At 39.2% G+C, this 17,564-nt stretch overlaps 1 protein-coding gene across 3 annotated transcripts in view; it reads right to left on the bottom strand.

Annotated features, from left to right (window-relative positions):
• Positions 1-17,564, bottom strand: part of LOC130905652 (lipoxygenase homology domain-containing protein 1-like) — a 129,399-nt gene that overhangs the window by 92,913 nt on the left and 18,922 nt on the right. Inside the window, exons 5-11 of one of the 3 annotated variants that reach the window (XM_057819224.1) lie at positions 13,526-13,624; positions 13,301-13,449; positions 11,771-11,894; positions 8,864-9,114; positions 8,659-8,794; positions 8,429-8,589; positions 8,239-8,325 (exon numbers count right to left, since the gene is read on the bottom strand). The exons of 1 other annotated variant lie outside the window; for it this stretch is intronic. In XM_057819224.1, the coding sequence (XP_057675207.1) occupies positions 8,239-8,325; positions 8,429-8,589; positions 8,659-8,794; positions 8,864-9,114; positions 11,771-11,894; positions 13,301-13,449; positions 13,526-13,624 (1,007 nt within the window). Of the gene's footprint in view, positions 1-8,238; positions 8,326-8,428; positions 8,590-8,658; positions 8,795-8,863; positions 9,115-11,770; positions 11,895-13,300; positions 13,450-13,525; positions 13,625-17,564 lie in introns of those variants that run through there. One more of the 3 variants, XM_057819222.1, reaches the window with a different exon arrangement.

Genomic DNA, 17,564 nt, shown 5'->3' with positions numbered 1-17,564 from the left:
CAGTCAATGGCACTAAACAAAGTAAAAGCCATTAGAAAAGATTGGGAGAATTGGACGTCCATGGCCGTCAATGGCATCACCCTCCATAAGCGGCAATCCAATCAGGGACATTTGGGGGACACGTCCTAATGATATCTAGTCATTTTCTGTTGATTTGGTGAAAAAAAAAAAATTCCCATTGAAAATGAATGGGAAAAATTTTGGACGTCCATGGACGTCAATGGTATCAATTTACATAAGCGTCAATGGAATCCAAGTACATTGGCATCAATAGAGTGAACAAACATGAAGAAATGCCATTGGAAATGAATGGGAAGTTTGGACGTCCGTGGCCGTCAATGGCATCACCCTCCATAAGAGGCAATGCAATCGGGGACATTTGGGGGACACGTCCTATTGATATCTAGTCATTTTCTGTTGATTTGGGGGAAAAAAAAAAATTCCCATTGAAAATGAATGGGAAAATTTTTGGACGTCCATGGACGTCAATGGTATCAACTTACATAAGCGTCAATGGAATCCAAGTACATTGGCATCAATAGAATGAACAAACATGAAGAAATGCCATTGGGATTTAATGGGAAGTTTGGACGTCCATGAACGTCAATGGCATCACCCTCCATAAGCAGCAATGCAATCGGGGTTATTTGGGGGACACGTCCTAATGATATCTAGTAATTTTCTGTTGATTTGGGGAAAAAAAAAAATTTCACATTGAAAATGAATGGGAAAAATTTTGGACGTCTATGGACGTCAATGGTATCAACTTACATAAGCGTCAATGGAATCCAAGTACATTGGCATCAATAGAATGAACAAACATGAAGAAATGCCATTGGGATTTAATGGGAAGTTTGGACGTCCATGAACGTCAATGGCATCACCCTCCATAAGCGGCAATGCAATCGGGGACATTTGGGGGACACGTCCTAATGATATCTAGTCATTTTCTGTTGATTTGGGGAAAAAAAAAAATTCCCATTGAAAATGAATGGGAAAATTTTGGACGTCCATGGACGTCAATGGTATCAACTTACATAAACGTCAATGGAATCCAAGTACATTGGCATCAATAGAATGAACAAACATGAAGAAATGCCATTGGAAATGAATGGAAAGTTTGGACGTCCGTGGACGTCAATGGCATCACCCTCCATAAGCAGCAATCCAATCGGGAACATTTGGGGGACACGTCCTAATGATATCTAGTCATTTTCTGTTGATTTGGGGAAAAAAAAAAAATTCCCATTGAAAATGAATGGGAAAAATTTTGGACGTCCATGGACGTCAGTGGTATCAACTTACATAAGCGTCAATGGAATCCAAGTACATTTGCATCAATAGAATGAACAAACATGAAGAAATGCCATTGGAAATAAAAGGGAAGTTTGGACGTCCGTGGCCGTCAATGGCATCACCCTCCATAAGAGGCAATGCAATCGGGGACATTTGGGGGACACGTCCTATTGATATCTAGTCATTTTCTGTTGATTTGGGGAAAAAAAAAAATTCCCATTGAAAATGAATGGGAAAAATTTTGGACGTCCATGGACGTCAATGGTATCAACTTACATAAGCGTCAATGGAATCCAAGTACATTGGCATCAATAGAATGAACAAACATGAAGAAATGCCATTGGAAATGAATGGGAAGTTTGGACGTCCATGGACGTCAATGGAATCACCCTCCATAAGCGGCAATGCAATCGGGGACATTTGGGGGACACGTCCTAATGATATCTAGTCATTTTCTGTTGATTTGGGGAAAAAAAAAAATTTCCCATTGAAAATGAATGGGAAAATTTTTGGACGTCCATGGACGTCAATGGCAGCACCCCCCATAAGCGTCAATGGAGTTGGGGACGTTTGGGGGACACGTCCTATTGATATCTGGTCATTTTCTGTTGATTTGGGGAAATTTAGTTTTTTCCCCATTGAAAATGAATGGCAAAAATTTTGGACGTCCATGGACGACAATGGCAGCACCCCCTATAAGCCTCAATGGAGTTGGGGACGTTTGGGGGACACGTCCTATTGATATCTGGTCATTTTCTGTTGATTTGGGGAAATGTAGTTTTTTCCCCATTGAAAATGAATGGGAAAAATTTTGGACGTCCATGGCCGTCAATGGCATCGACATCCATATAGTCAATTGAATCCAAGTACATTGGCATCAGTAGATTCGACATGCATGGCCGTCAATGGCATCAATGCAATGTAAATTCCGTTGGAAATCCCATTGGAAGTGAATGGGAACTTTTCCCATTCGAAATGAATGGGATAGTTTTTGGCAAATTTCCGAGGAAGCGTAATTTTTTTCCAAATTCTGTATACAACTTTTATGCCCCTCACCGTCCCGGAATTTTTGATGCCCAAATTATGTGATTTGGTCAAAAATTGTAGGACTAGATACATTTTGAAACTTTTTTTTTTTTCACGGAAAATTGCCGTTTACGGACGAACGGAAAAATTTTCGGGGCCATTTGTAAAGTTTCCTGTGTCACGCGAAAATTCCGGTCGTGCCGATACTTGAACGGTGCCGATCGGTCTCACGGTTCGGGCTGTGAAGCGCGCGTTTTTTTTCCATTCAAAATGAATAGGAAAGTTTTTGGCAAATTTCCGGGGAACCGTAAATTTTTGCCAAATTCTGTATACAACTTTTATGCCCCTCAATGTCCCGGAATTTTTGATGCCCAAATTATGCGATTTGGTCAAAAATTGTAGGACTAGATACATTTTGAAACTTTTTTTATTTTTCGGAAAATTGCCGTTTACGGGCGAACGGAAAATTTTTCGTGGCGGTTTGAAAAATTCCCATCGTCACGCGAAAAATCCGGTCGTGCCGATACTTCAACGGTGCCGATCGGTGCTACGGTTTGGGCTGTGCGTTGGCTCAAAAAAACGCGGAGAATAAGATGAATAAATAACTAGAAACTGCAATTTCGGGAGAAATTACACACCTTGGTCTTTCCTCTGTGGAGATACAGATCTTAGCCCCACTCAGGTCTATCAATAGAATGGACCATAATGCCAGTCAATGGCACTAAACAAAGTAAAAGCCATGAGAAAAGATTGGGAGAATTGGACGTCCATGTCCGTCAATGGCAGCACCCTCCATAATTGTTAATGGAATCGGGGAAGTTTGGGGGACACGTTCTATTGATATCTAGTCATTTTCTGTTGATTTGGGAAAAAAAAAAAAAATTCCCATTGAAAATGAATGGGAAAAATTTTGGACGTCCATGGACGTCAATGGTATCAACTTACATAAGCGTCAATGGAATCCAAGTACATTGGCATCAATAAAATGAACAAACATGAAGAAATGCCATTGGAAATGAATGGGAAGTTTGGACGTCCATGAACGTCAATGGCATCACCCTCCATAAGCGGCAATGCAATCGGGGACATTTGGGGGACACGTCCTAATGATATCTAGTCATTTTCTGTTGATTTGGGAAAAAAAAAAAAATCCCATTGAAAATGAATGGGAAAAATTTTGGACGTCCATGGACGTCAATGGTATCAACTTACATAAGCGTCAATGGAATCCAAGTACATTGGCATCAATAGAATGAACAAACATGAAGAAATGCCTTTGGAAATGAATGGGAAGTTTGGACGTCCATGGACGTCAATGGCATCACCCCCCATAAGCGGCAATGCAATCGGGGACATTTGGGGGACACGTCCTAATGATATCTAGTCATTTTCTGTTGATTTGGGGAAAAAAAAAAATTTCCCATTGAAAATGAATGGGAAAAATTTTGGACGTCCATGGACGTCAATGGTATCAACTTACATAAGCGTCAATGGAATCCAAGTACATTGGCATCAATAGAATGAACAAACATGAAGAAATGCCATTGGAAATGAATGGGAAGTTTGGACGTCCCTGGACGTCAATGGCATCACCCTCCATAAGCAGCAATGCAATCGGGGACAGGTCCTATTGATATCTAGTCATTTTCTGTTGATTTGGGGAAAAAAAAAAATTTCCCATTGAAAATGAATGGGTAAAATTTTGGACGTCCATGGACGTCAATGGCAGCACCCCCCATAAGCGTCAATGGAATTGGGGACGTTTGGGATATACGTCCTATTGATATCTGGTCATTTTCTGTTGATTTGGAGAAATGTAGTTTTTTCCCCATTGAAAATGAATGGGAAAAATTTTGGACGTCCATGGAAGTCAATGGCGGCACCCTTCATAAGCGTCAATGGAATTGGGGAAGTTTGGGGGACACGTCCTATTGATATCTGGTCATTTTCTGTTGATTTGGGGAAATTTTGTTTTTTCCCCATTGAAAATGAATGGGAAAAATTTTGGACGTCCATGGCCGTCAATGGCATCGACATTCATATAGTCAATTGAATCCAAGTACATTGGCATCAGTAGATTCGACATGCATGGCCGTCAATGGCATCAATGCAATGTAAATTCCATTGGAAATCCCATTGGAAGTGAATGGGACTTTTCCCATTCGAAATGAATGGGATAGTTTTTGGCAAATTTCCGAGGAAGCGTAATTTTTTTCCAAATTCTGTATACAACTTTTATGCCCCTCACCGTCCCGGAATTTTTGATGCCCAAATTATGTGATTTGGTCAAAAATTGTAGGACTAGATACATTTTGAAACTTTTTTTTTTTTCACGGAAAATTGCCGTTTACGGACGAACGGAAAAATTTTCGGGGCCATTTGTAAAGTTTCCTGTGTCACGCGAAAATTCCGGTCGTGCCGATACTTGAACGGTGCCGATCGGTCTAACGGTTCGGGCTGTGAAGCGCGCGTTTTTTTTCCATTCAAAATGAATAGGAAAGTTTTTGGCAAATTTCCGGGGAACCGTAAATTTTTGCCAAATTCTGTATACAACTTTTATGCCCCTCACCGTCCCGGAATTTTTGATGCCCAAATTATGTGATTTGGTCAAAAATTGTAGGACTAGATACATTTTGAAACTTTTTTTGTTTTTCGGAAAATTGCCGTTTACGGGCGAACGGAAAATTTTTCGTGGCGGTTTGAAAAATTCCCATCGTCACGCGAAAATTCCGGTCGTGCCGATACTTGAACTGTGCCGATCGGTGCTACGGTTTGGGCTGTGCGTTGGCTCAAAAAAACGCGGAGAATAAGATGAATAAATAACTAGAAACTGCAATTTCGGGAGAAATTACACACCTTGGTCTTTCCTCTGTGGAGATACAAATCTTAGCCCCACTCAGGTCTATCAATAGAATGGACCATAATGCCAGTCATTGGCACTAAACAAAGTTAAAGCCATTAGAAAAGATTGGGAGAATTGGACGTCCATGTCCGTCAATGGCAGCACTCTCCATAATTGTTAATGGAATAGGGGAAGTTTGGGGGACACGTCCTATTGATATCTAGTCATTTTCTGTTGATTTGGGAAAAAAAAAAAAATTCCCATTGAAAATGAATGGGAAAAATTTTGGACGTCCATGGACGTCAATGGTATCAACTTACATAAGCGTCAATGGAATCCAAGTACATTGGCATCAATAGAATGAACAAACATGAAGAAATGCCTTTGGAAATGAATGGGAAGTTTGGACGTCCATGGACGTCAATGGCATCACCCCCCATAAGCGGCAATGCAATCGGGGACATTTGGGGGACACGTCCTAATGATATCTAGTCATTTTCTGTTAATTTGGGAAAAAAAAAAAATTCCCATTGAAAATGAATGGGAAAAATTTTGGACGTCCATGGACGTCAATGGTATCAACTTACATAAGCGTCAATGGAATCCAAGTACATTAGCATCAAAAGAATGAACAAACATGAAGAAATGCCATTGGTAATGAATGGGAAGTTTGGACGTCCCTGGACGTCAATGGCATCCCCCTCCATAAGCAGCAATGCAATCGGGGACATTTGGGGGACAGGTCCTATTGATATCTAGTCATTTTCTGTTGATTTGGGGAAAAAAAAAAAATTCCCATTGAAAATGAATGGGTAAAATTTTGGACGTCCATGGACGTCAATGGCAGCACCCCCCATAAGCGTCAATGGAATTGGGGACGTTTGGGATATACGTCCTATTGATATCTGGTCATTTTCTGTTGATTTGGAGAAATTCAGTTTTTTCCCCATTGAAAATGAATGGGAAAAATTTTGGACGTCCATGGAAGTCAATGGCGGCACCCTTCATAAGCGTCAATGGAATTGGGGAAGTTTGGGGGACACGTCCTATTGATATCTGGTCATTTTCTGTTGATTTGGGGTAATTTTGTTTTTTCCCCATTGAAAATGAATGGGAAAAATTTTGGACGTCCATGGCAGTCAATGGCATCGACATCTATATAGTCAATTGAATCCAAGTACATTGGCATCAGTAGATTCGACATGCATGGCCGTCAATGGCATCAATGCAATGTAAATTCCATTGGAAATCCCATTGGAAGTGAATGGGACTTTTCCCATTCGAAATGAATGGGATAGTTTTTGGCAAATTTCCGAGGAAGCGTAATTTTTTTCCAAATTCTGTATACAACTTTTATGCCCCTCACCGTCCCGGAATTTTTGATGCCCAAATTATGTGATTTGGTCAAAAATTGTAGGACTAGATACATTTTGAAACTTTTTTTTTTTTCACGGAAAATTGCCGTTTACGGACGAATGGAAAAATTTTCGGGGCCATTTGTAAAGTTTCCTGTGTCACGCGAAAATTCCGGTCGTGCTGATACTTGAACGGTGCCGATCGGTCTAACGGTTCGGGCTGTGAAGCGCGCGTTTTTTTTCCATTCAAAATGAATAGGAAAGTTTTTGGCAAATTTCCGGGGAACCGTAAATTTTTGCCAAATTCTGTATACAACTTTTATGCCCCTCACCGTCCCGGAATTTTTGATGCCCAAATTATGTGATTTGGTCAAAAATTGTAGGACTAGATACATTTTGAAACTTTTTTTATTTTTCGGAAAATTGCCGTTTACGGGCGAACGGAAAATTTTTCGTGGCGGTTTGAAAAATTCCCATCGTCACGCGAAAAATCCGGTCGTGCCGATACTTCAACGGTGCCGATCGGTGCTACGGTTTGGGCTGTGCGTTGGCTCAAAAAAACGCGGAGAATTATTGAATAATAATAATAATAAAAAAAAATAATAAAGTTGCACAATAACAATACCTTGTTCTTTCTTTCAGAAAGACCAAGGTAATAAGTACAATAAAGTTGCACAATAACAATACCTTGTTCTTTCTTTCAGAAAGACCAAGGTAATAAGTACAATAAAGTTGTACAACAACATAACCTTGTTCTTTCCCTTGGAAAGACCAAGGTAATAAAGTTGCACAATAACAATACCTTGTTCTTTCTTTCAGAAAGACCAAGGTAATAAAGTTGTAGAATATCATTACCTTGTTCTTTCCTTTGGAAAGACCAAGGTAATAAAGTTGTAGAATATCATTACCTTGTTCTTTCCTTTGGAAAGACCAAGGTAATTATTCCTGTAAATAATGTAACGAATTGGATTCTAATATGGCGGACACTTTTTACTGTCCCTGAACGCACCGCGAAGCTGACGTCACGGTGAGATAGGTCGGTGCGGTAGAGATAATACTTTCGTTTTCTTGAGAGCAGTCAACTGCTTAAGACAATGGGCGTTTTGTGTTGGATAAGTTCTTAAATAAATGATAAAAACGTGACGAAGCTGGCGATTTCCTTGGCAATGTTACCACAATAATAATTGTCACCTTAACTTATAAATAGTGGCGAACGGTGGTCGGAAGAGGACCATGGAGCTGTATTGTTGAGCCAGTTCAGGGACGCGCACCCCAAGCTCATATTTTTCTATAACTTGCATCTTCATTTCAAAGGTAAGCATCACTTTTTTCCTTGTTTCTCCAACTGTATCAACTTTTTTTGAAAACTGTGTTGATTTCTCACACAAGAAAATCCACCGTGCGTTCGTTTGCAGTGCTGTCATGTCGTCGTATTTCGAGCAACTCGTCGGATGTAGAAACAAATGGCGGCTCGAATTTTACGTCGGATGTCGAAAAGATCGTGTGTCGAAGTGATCGTATGTAGAGGTACCACTGTATATACAAAGAGACTGACTGAGGTGCTCGAAAAATAATTTCGACCCATTATAAAAATGATTTTTTGTTCATTTCATTCATTTTTGTTGCAGTTGTATTGCTTTACAACTTTATGAAAGTCAATTACATGCAATGCCACTTTTCGGCCCCCCCCTAAAATCCGCTTATTTGAAATACCCTCACCTTCCCCAGGTGCCAGCCGGCAAACGGATGCCTCTTCTCATGCCAGATGCGTAGTTTTAGGAGTCGTCCAATGTCGGGCATTTCAATCTTCAAGGATTCCAAAAAATGAACAAAAAAAAAAAACAGACAAACTATCAATTGAACTTCTGCACTCAATGGTTTAGTGGGCCAGTGTTAATCCAGGGATTACCATGAATTTATCAAGGCGGCCTTGTTCAAAGCTGTCCGAGTTGTTCTCCAGTTTGATCTCATCCGATTTTCCGCGCTCACCGTAGATCTGCAGAAATACCTGAGCATCTGTTCCTGCGCCCTTCAAGTCGGATGTCCAGATCCACAAGGACCAAGGGTACTCTGCAGTACAAAGCAGCGATTAAGTAGAATTTAAAAAATATACTCAAAGATAGATCTTATGCCCCTCACTCTTCTGCTTTTTCTGCCTCAGGGAAACCATTTCGTAAAGCTCCCTCTCGATGAGTCCATCGCCCTCGTCCTCATCAAGCCACATTCCACAGGGGAACGTCTGCTCTACCCCCGTAAATGGACAGTAGATAACCACCTAGACAAGAAACGGACGTTCGCTGGGTCAATGTCACATCAAAACCCAGGTTTTCTGGGGACGCCATACCTTCTCGCAGTACCATCCCGCACCTACAGCACCATTGTCGTGCCCGATGGTGACCCTGCTGAGAGGACTGATCAGCTCGCAGATCTCCACGTTGAAGATATCGATGAGGCCGCGCTCAAAGGCACCGCCTTCGAGGAAGATTTTGCCACTGTTCTTTATGCCCTTGGAGCCGTGCATGACCATGTGAATTTTGGAGTTGGTGCCTGCGCCCCGCACATCCCCGGTCATCACTTGAACGTTATACACGATACCTGACAGGGTGAGTAAATCCGACACACATTTTGCTAGGTCAGGGGTAACCTTTGTTGGGGGGTGTATTTTAATTCTGAAATCGACTAATGGCCTAAAACTTGTGCCAATAGAACCTGAAATGCTAAATATTCTGCACCAGTAATGCATTATTTACTCACCACACCCACCTCTGGCAAAACAAAACCGTGAAAACTACGCTAAACTGAAAACAATGAAATGGAGACCGTCAAGCATACATTGGCAATTCTTGCTAGTTTGAAGAGAATAATTTCCATCAGTGAGCAAATCCAGTGTCTAACAACAAGACTACACAGATTTAGTAAAGAGTAGACATGTGCCGATTACCGGTTTAAATGTATTTCATAGTATGAAAACGTCACGGTTTCAAAACCACAAACATTTTCCATCATACCGTCCATAGGGTATTACTATTTGCTATTTTTCATGTCACAAAAATGCAGGTAGAAATGCTTCGCTTGAAGCTGCAAGAATCAACACTTCCCCACCGGTTGTTGCTCAGTGTCATTGAGTCAGTTGTGCCACAAGATGGCTGGAGGAGGTGAAACTCCTGAACTTTTTCCCCCATCGAAGAAAACGATCGCTGGTATGGGAATACTTCGGGTACAGAAAAGTTAGACGGCGGCGGCGTAGAGGAGGAGGGTCAACCGACATGTAAAAGATGTTTGCAGAGTTTTCCTGCCGAGGAGGCAATACCTCCAATATGATTTCGCATTTATAAAAAATTAAAGGTTAGTAAACACTGCCATCAACGTTTCTCTACCAGCCACGAGAGTAAACTCCAGCTTTAGTGTGTCAAGCAGTTGTAAATCATGTTTTTTCTCTCTTTGGCAACTGTCTTTGTTGAGAAAGAGTGTGCGTATAATGTAAAAATGATACGAGTCATACACACGTGCTTTTTATGGAAAAGAATGATTTTTGTTCTGATTGTATTAATGTTGAGCTTTGGGTGTGTGTTTAGGCTCCCCTAAAGGACTGGATTTATTTGAATTATATTCAAAATATTTTTTATTTTTTACTTATTTTTAATTAACATTATACAGTGATCCCTCGTTGTTTTTTTGTGTTCAATGTATTTATTCAGATTTAGCAGTGGAAAGAGATACATGCAAGACATGTTTTTTTCACCGTTTTCCCCAAAATTATAATTATAAAAAAAAGAAAAAAACGTATGTGTACTTATATATTTATATAATATTCAATGTTTTTTAAGCACTTCAAATGTAATAATTGTTTTAAACATGTTACTGCCCCAACAAATTATTTTCAAACAAGAATAAAGTAGAAAAATCTTTATTAAATGCTTCATTGAGTAAGTCCACTCGAATCCGCTCAAGCTGCAATGAGTTGCCACAGCAACTGTTTAACAAGTTAGACAATGATTGACGCTTGCGGCGCTTTGAAGTATGTGACTCTAGCAAAATCAAACCTTAACTGTCTGTCAATCATCATTAACTTTAAGCAACTCCAGTGCACTGCCTGACCAAGAAAAGCGGCAGAAGCGAGAGTGAGAGACTACGTGATCAGATCGGGACAGTTCTATAAAATACTGCATTTATTTATTTATTTTGTTATTTGAAAAAAAATCCTTGATGCACTGAGGGTGCAAAGTTTGAAGTGCGAAGTAGCGTGGGATCACTGTACTTACAGTATGTTCCAAAACCCTGTTCAATGGAAAAAAGTATTGTGTTTTTTTAACCCAGATATCTGAAAGTAACACATTTTAGAGCTGTAATAGCAATACTGTGATACTGTCCAACCGTGATATTTTGGCTTAAGGTTATCATACCGTCAGAATCTCATACCGGCACATGCCTAGTACATGGTAGTTAAAAAAATTTTTTTTTTTAAATAGCATCTCCTCGAGACGCGCAAGTACGGAAGGGCTGTAGCTCCTTATTTTCGTGAGTCACCAAACACCTACGTAATGGAGACCCACTCCAAGCAATGAGTTTTTTTTTTAATCTATTCTTTATCTATTATCTATTTTTTTCTCCCTCCCTACTTTTTATTTTGCAGTTACATTCCTATTTTTTTGTGTATTTAATTTTTCTCACATATTTGTTGTCAGTTTGCTGTTCTTTACAAGTGTAAATGATAACAAACAAACAAAAAACACTCGAAGCAATGGCGTCCTTGCGTTTTTCTCTTGCTTCAAAAGGCACAAAAACACAAAAATAAAATATATTTCAATTAAAAATATTATTAAAAAAGTAAATTAAATGCGCTCTTCCGCCATGTTTGCTGTTTTGAATGTTTACTAACAGCAACGGTGCATGCCCAAAGTGACGTGTGCGAGGCCTGATTTCATCGGCGTGAGAGCGTTCATTTGGTTGCCGCGCAATCCCCACAATCGAATCCTTCAGCTTTGGAGCCCGGAATCAAAAATTTGCGTCTTCGCCTTCCGTTTTTGCTGTCACCATGTAAAGGCGGGGACCATTCCGCATTACAATTGTTGCGTCTTGGTGTCACAGCGTCACCATGTATACGTACAACCCAATGTTCTTCTTTCAAGATACTTTCTGCTGTTATGCACAAGATATCGGTGTAGTGTTTCCTGCTGTATAAAATTAGTTAAAGTACCCCTTGATGTTGCAAATTTTCTTTCTAAAGTGTGAGCCCGAGTGGAACACTCACCCATTGGCTGCAGTGAGCCAACTAGCACGTCTCTCTGGATTTTGCCATCGTCTTCATCCATAGCGAACCAACGATTGACGGGGAACTCGTACACTTCTTTATTCCCGATGTCATCAATAGCAACCTAATCGGACGAACTGAATTAATGTATTGCAGTCAGTAACATGGGGGGACCAGTTAAAACACCAACCCAACCGTCAGTGGCGCCACCAGGGGGTGGCCACAGCCACCCCTATAAATTGGTTGGCCACCCCACTGGCCACCCCGCTTGCCAAAATATCGTTCGATTGTTGTAGCATTAGTTATGCATTTCACCCCAAATTAATGCATTTATTTTGTTTTGTTAAATGTAGGGCTGTCAAATTTATCACGTAAACGGGCGGTAATTAATTTTTAAAAATTAATCACGTGAAAATATTTATCGCAATTGACGCATTCGCGGTACGACTCATTCACGCATTCCCGCAAACAGCCTAGCACAGAGATAAGAGGCAGAGTGGAGTAGATACAAGCATTCATTGGGGCCGTGCTTTTAACTGGCAAAAGCTTTGTCATCTCTCCCACTGCAACTATAAATATTGTGGGAAACGACGTGGGGAAGAATACCAAGAGTTGATCTTTTTCTTAACACCCTGTAGTGAACCCAACGCAGAGAAGATATAGCATTTGCAGCCACCACACACAGTCATGGTTGCACCACTTCCCATCATGCATTTAAGCAGAACAGTTAAGTCGCTACAGTATTATTTACTTAAAGCTCAACAAATACACTAGATGGCAATATTTAGTCACAATATACAAACTTATATTTAACCTTTAAGAATTACAAGTCTTTCTATCTGTGGATCCCTTTCACAGAAAGAATGTTAATAAAGTTAATGCCATCTTGTGGATTTATTGTTATAATAAACAAATACAGTACTTTTGTACAGTATGTTGAATGTATATATCCGTCTTATCTTTCCATTCCAACAATGATTTACAGAAAAATATGGCATATTTTAGAGATGGTTTGAATTGCGATTAATTACGATTAATTAATTTTTAAGCTGTGATTAACTCAATTAAAAATTTTAATCGTTTGACAGCTGTAGTTAAATGTACACTTTATGCCTAATATATACATAACACAATAAAACAGAATTGTTGTGGAACTCAAAATGTTGATTGGACAGTTATAGGCTATGCACATAAAATCATTAATAACATCAAATATTACACAATACACCAAAGTATATCAGTAACCGTGTCCTTAAGTCTTTCTAATAGTTTTCCCCTGACCTTTTTACTGCAATAATATAATGAAAACCTGAAATTATGGCTTTTAGTTTTGGCCACCCCAAGATTTTAAGTGGCCCCATCTGGCCACCCCTATGAAAAATTTCTGGAGGCGCCACTGCCAACCGTGTTGTGTAAGTCGTAGCATTGAGGCTAATAATAGTGCATATTGCCGTTCTGAACTATGTGTGGTGGTTTGGAATACATTTTAAAATGGGATCACGTCTGGAAAAATAGAGTAGTACCACATGCCTTATCAAGGAACCACCCAGCGGATGAACCTCTGTTGTTGTGGCCTATAGTGATCTTTTTCAGCCTTCCTAAGTTGGGTGCTTCGATGGTGAACTTGTCCTCCGAGCCGCGTTCAAAGTTGTCCTTGTCGCTGTCCAGCCGCCGCTCCCCTTTTAAGAAGCATAAAGTAATGGCGTGTTGAAAGCCAACTCAAAAAGTAGTGAGGCAAGATGAGGTTTCACCCACCTGTGTCGCCGTGCTCTCCAAAGATGTTGAGGAAGACGTCGGCGTCAGTTCCGCTTCCCTTCATGTCGGCAGTGAAGACACTTACTATGTATTTATTCACTGTAATGATGACCACATAGTCTTAGATCGCTTCATTTTGCCACATCTGAGATTGCTGTGGTGTCTTCAAATGGTTCAGCAAGTCGGGTCGTCGTATTTGCACTGTAAATGTGTCCGGTGTTGAACCTCAGCGATTTATTTAGAGAATTATAATACAAAACCACTGATAGCTTCAGCAGAGGGATAAAAAAGCCACATGGAGCTCTAGAGCCACAGGTTGTTGAACCCTGCTTTAATAGCCTACTTTAAATTCATTCGCAATCAGACCCCAAAATAGTTTCTTGAAATCGAAGTAGCCAATTTTTTTATGGGTTTTTGGATATGGCTTCGTTGTACTTTTTTTTTGGGTCTCACCTGATAGACATAACTACCAAATTTCATGTTTGGGGGCTGAATTGCCAAAAACAAAAGCATTCTAGATGAGTTATTTGAGTTTTGCGTTTTATGATGAGTCATCATATTCATTCTAGGGCTGTCAAATGATTAACATTTTTAATCGAGTTAATCACAGCTTAAAAATTAATTAATCATAACTAATCGTAATTAATCGCAATTCAAACCATCTCTAAAATATGCCATATTTTTCTGTAAATTATTGTTGGAATGGAAAGATAAGACACAAGACGGATATATACATACAACATAATGTACATAAGTGCTGTATTTGTTTATTATAACAATAAATCCACAAATGGCATTATTAACATTCTTTCTGTTAAAGTGATCCACGGATAGAAAGACTTGTCGTTCTTAAAAGATAAATGTTATAGTTACAAGTTATAGTAATTTTATATTAAACCCCTTTTCATGTTTTCATTTTAATAAAATTTGTAACATTTTCAATCAAAAGTAGAGTTAATATAATAATAATAATAAGAATAAAAATAACAATAATAAGAATAGAGTGACCAAAGTCTGAGTAAGTTTTATGTGTATTTTGCATAGCTATTTTGATTGGGAATGCTAGTTCACTTTGCATTGTTGATTAACTGTGTGAGAATAGGGCCTCATTACTACAGACTGAAGTGCTTTTCTTTTTGTGAACATTTTTTTTTTTTTGAGAGCGATAGGAATATTATTTTTGTTGTGCTTTCACTAAATGATACTTATGTTTGTTGTGAAGGAGTTGCCGAAGCTTATGCCAATAATTGGCGCGGTCCAAAGAACGCCTGTGTCTACTCGCCTTTATAACATATATATCTCTGTACATATCTTACCCAAAATACAACAAGAGACACATAATTGCCACTAAAAGAAAGAATACTTACAGAAATATGTGTGGAGCACAAATAGCACAATGCAACAGCATAAACGTCTCACAACTACTAATTCTCCCACTAATAGAAGGAATACCATTAGTATGGAACGGCGCTGCCCCCAAGCGATCGGTGGCATTCTCTTCACTCTTAATGTCCATAAACGGCGTCACTGTAATCTGTTTGAGGCAATGCGTGAGCGTGTCATTCTTTGCATGCGTTAATTGCGTCAAATATTTTAACGTGATTAATTTTAAAAATTCATTAACGCCCGTTAACGCGATAATTTTGACAGCCCTAATTCATTCACTCACTCACTCACTCACTCACTCACTCACTCACTCACTCACTCACTCACTCACTCACTCACTCACTCACTCACTCACTCATTCATTCATTCATTCATTCATTCATTCATTCATCATACTCTGCCCATAAGTAGTGGCATAGACTTCACTATCAGTTGACGAAACCGCTCCTGCAGAAATTGCGCCACAGCTTCCCGTAGGGGGCCGGGCCAGGCAGACCATCATAGCAGCTTTTACTGCAATGAACTCAAACAAACGATGCTTTGTAATGCCGGATTTAGGTGGAAACAGGATAACTGTTTTACCGCATAGAAGCAGGCAGGAGTGTCTCAAGGGTGATTTGGTCAAAGATTCAAGACAAGGTAATAATTATAAAAAATAGCACCATGCATGCAATTTGAAACGTGAAAAAAATGAAATGAATGGAAAAAAATAGTGTAACTTTAGCTTGAAATATATACATAAAATGAATGATAACTGATAACTGAACGTTTTTTTTTAACCAAGAATCTAGAGTGTTTTTTTTAGACTGTTTTGTGTTTTATATATACATATAGATACAAATTCTGGGATTTAGGCACTTATTTACAAGAATTTTCAACTTAAGAAGCTCTTTGTTTTGTGATGGCCGCTATGTTGTATTTTGTCTCTATACACAATAGCTTAACTTTACATTCGAATAATCAGGTAATTTTTGGCCAACTGCTCAATTTTGGCCCAAAAAAAGAGCCTAGTAATTTAGACATTTTTGCTTCCATACAAAAACAAATTCGGCTTTTACGTGTTTTGTTTTAGGTAACATTTCAAAGTCTAAAAACGACGAGGGCCAGAAAGCCGGTGTTCTGTCAAATCTTTCACCCTTATAATATTTTGCTCCCAAAGCTTTTGTGGCAGTGAATAAGCACTCTTTTACATTCAGTCGGACTCTCAATGTTATCCAAAGGTGCTAATAAACAAGTTACATCATAAACATGTGCATCATGAATATAACATTAATAAATGCTTAAAGATATGGTGAAGACGTTAACAATGAAAGAGCGGCACATGGCAGGGTGTGTCTGAACACAACTTTTCTACATGTCCATCCATGATCAAACGTAAATAAGTATTCCTTTCTCTATAGTTTATATTTTGTAGTGTTTACTTTGGAACCGCTGCATTCTTGGCCATTTTAAACATTACACGCAAAATTTCTGATGGGGTGCAAAATTTGACATAACACAACGGCAAGACGTGCTGAGGCAATAGGGACATCTGAATTCAACCTTAATAATTTGAGATTGTATATACATAAAAAAAGCAAAATTTGCACACAATACAACATCCCCATCCACCTACTGGTGATCCAGCACTAGGAGCAACATGGGGTTCAGTATCTTGCTCAAGTATACTTGGACGAGAGGGTTGGGGGACAACTACTCTACCACTGAGGCACGCCACCCCTTACTTATGTCAAAAAAAATATTAAGTCGCTATTTCGAGCAAAAACTTATATGTTATGTTAAATATTGCTGTTGATCCTGAAAATATAGGTGATTACCATAATTTTCTAACATTAAGGCTTACTTGACTATAAGCCGCAGCTGTCCTGACTATATTATGGGATATTTACACCAAAAGATATTAACCTGTAACATTTTATTTTACAGCGGTATCATACGACTGTCATAAGACCAAATGAACCACCATGAAGCTTTGAATCAATTGGCTGCAAAGACTCATTGCTTCAAGAAGCTTCATTTGGCCATCACTGCTACCTTGGGGGAGACAGTAAACCTCTGCTGCCACCTTCTGTCAACACTGTTGTTGTCTAACATGCCTCCTAGCATGCATTGCAGCACCACAGATGTAAATAACAATCAAAATTCATGCTCTGTGCTAATTATTTCTTCAGTTACTGTTACAGTTGTTTCATTAATTGCAAGTTAAGGCATTTGGTAACACTTTATTTGACAGTGGCGCAATAAGATCATAATTATGATAAGATACTGTCATGAGCATTAATGAATGCTTATAAACGGTGTCATTTAGTGTAATCCGGCAAATTATCTCACTTTTGAATGGATGTAAAAGATCCGAGCGGGACAGAAATGGTGTTTGTGACATAATTTGTCAGATGACACTTAATGACATCGGTCAAAAGCATTCAGTAATGCCCATGATAATGTCATGTCATAATTATGACGATCTTATGCCAGTCTTATGACGCCGCTATCAAATAAAGTGGTACCGATAAATCCAAATAAATCAATAAATAAGCCGCACTGGACTATCAGCCATAGGATTCAAATTAAAGGAAAAAAGTAGCGGATTATAGTCCGAAAATTACGATATCTCTGCATTTGGTAATTTTTGTGCATCTAACGTAAAATTTGA

Source organism: Corythoichthys intestinalis, chromosome 17 (assembly GCF_030265065.1).
Source record: "Corythoichthys intestinalis isolate RoL2023-P3 chromosome 17, ASM3026506v1, whole genome shotgun sequence".
Lineage (NCBI taxonomy): Eukaryota > Metazoa > Chordata > Actinopteri > Syngnathiformes > Syngnathidae > Corythoichthys > Corythoichthys intestinalis.
Note: the sequence above shows the minus strand (reverse complement) of the source record. Positions and strands in the feature narration are given on the sequence as shown.